The sequence below is a fragment of the Aplysia californica genome, unplaced genomic scaffold (genome assembly GCF_000002075.1).
Source record: "Aplysia californica isolate F4 #8 unplaced genomic scaffold, AplCal3.0 scaffold00585, whole genome shotgun sequence".
Taxonomy (NCBI): Eukaryota; Metazoa; Mollusca; class Gastropoda; order Aplysiida; family Aplysiidae; genus Aplysia; species Aplysia californica.
In genome coordinates this window covers 153,200-154,718 of record NW_004797855.1, presented here as the reverse complement: position 1 = coordinate 154,718, position 1,519 = coordinate 153,200, and the positions used below count along the sequence as shown (strand labels likewise).

The following is a 1,519-nucleotide window of genomic DNA, read 5'->3' as shown; positions in this document are numbered from 1 at the left end:
TCCCCCCCCCCCCCCCCGACACAGAATTACAAAGTTCTATCTGCTCAGTACCTTGTTTTGAGACAATTGACCTCAAATATTTTGAGTTTCACAGCATGCTAAGGTTTTTCGAATGCAGTTCTTTGAATATCTTGATAACGACTCGGAATAACCTTACGATTTGATAGAGCAGATAGAACATAATTCGGTTTCTGACCTATTGGTCTAAGTAACTCATAAGGGCCAAAAATGTCAGATAGAACTTTGTACTTCTACAGTTACGAAAGGTCAGAGGTCGTGATTATGTGGGATGCTCCACCTACGCTACCGGTGGAAACCTCAACAAGCCGGTCAATCTGCGTGATTTGATCAACCATTCGCCACGGGCCGCAGCAAAACAGGCCCCTTGGCGGTTGAATCGCGTGGCATGCAAGGACCGGCGGATATAAACGATTAATTTACCGAAGGATTAAAACGCTATGTAGTTATCTTTCAAACTAGATCTAGGTATTCTAACAGAAGGTGTTTCAAGAATTGAACTACACTAAGAGATCAAAATGTGATATTCGAAAACATAGCTGCTTAGGCTGTTGAATATACATAGTGTGTGTCTTTAGAGTATAATATAAAAAAAACATTTATATCCACACATCGACAAACCCTAACAGAAATAAAACAAACTCAAACACAAAACAGAAGCACAAAACTACACAATATTCCTGTCATTTCACCCTTCAATCGTCCCGAATTACTCACACAGCAGCAACCATTACTCGCTCAATTACCTGACTTGCTTGGCCAACGTACTTTTCCCTGCTCCTTGAAGACCTGAAAAAAGAAACAGAAAAATTGATAAAATTGCAGCGACCACTAAGACGAGGCATTGATTCTCCGTTCTCCACCCTTATCGATTTAGCGCCAGGATGAAATGAAACATAACATTGAAATTAATCTATAAAGCTTAAAGAGGAAAAACTATGTCATCACCCGACGGTAATGAAAATATTAGAAGGACCTGTCACGTTTTACTCTTCAATCGACACATTATAGGTTATTTAGGGAAGGGGTGGTGTTGTTTTGGAGAGGGACTCTCGAGGTCAAGAAGTTAAATTGTTCACCTCTTTTCAACAAGTCCCGGATTCGAATCCGGATAGCGACGGAAAATGTTCTTTACCCAAAATGTTCTCCTTTCTCATCCTTTCCTGCTCTCTAACAATGTGTTGTCGTCTGTGCTTTCGTCTCCACTTTCTGCCACCCCCATCCCCTCCACCCCCACTCCCTCACCTCTTTTGCCACGTCTCTGGGCTCCTGGCTCTTTCTGCAGCCTTTGTACTGCTACTTTTTGGCTCATTCTTACTGGAGTTTTTCAACCACATCCCTGATTTTATGGTACATAAGATCTCTTGCTATGGTAGCAATTTGGGAACACAGCACATCATAAAAATAAACAAGTTGATCAGAAAGGCATCAAGAACAATTGGTAGAGACCTAAGTAGCTTTGAACATCTGCACATTACAAACGTTTTTAAAAAGGGGGAAA

The 1,519-nt window shown here is 41.2% G+C and overlaps 1 protein-coding gene across 1 annotated transcript in view; it reads right to left on the bottom strand.

Moving 5' to 3' along the window:
- Positions 1–1,519, bottom strand: part of LOC101847448 (guanine nucleotide-binding protein G(i) subunit alpha) — a gene marked incomplete at its 3' end in the record, with an annotated part of 166,259 nt that overhangs the window by 14,604 nt on the left and 150,136 nt on the right. Inside the window, 1 exon segment of the mRNA XM_013087410.2 lies at positions 765–807. Within this exon segment, the coding sequence (XP_012942864.1) occupies positions 765–807 (43 nt within the window).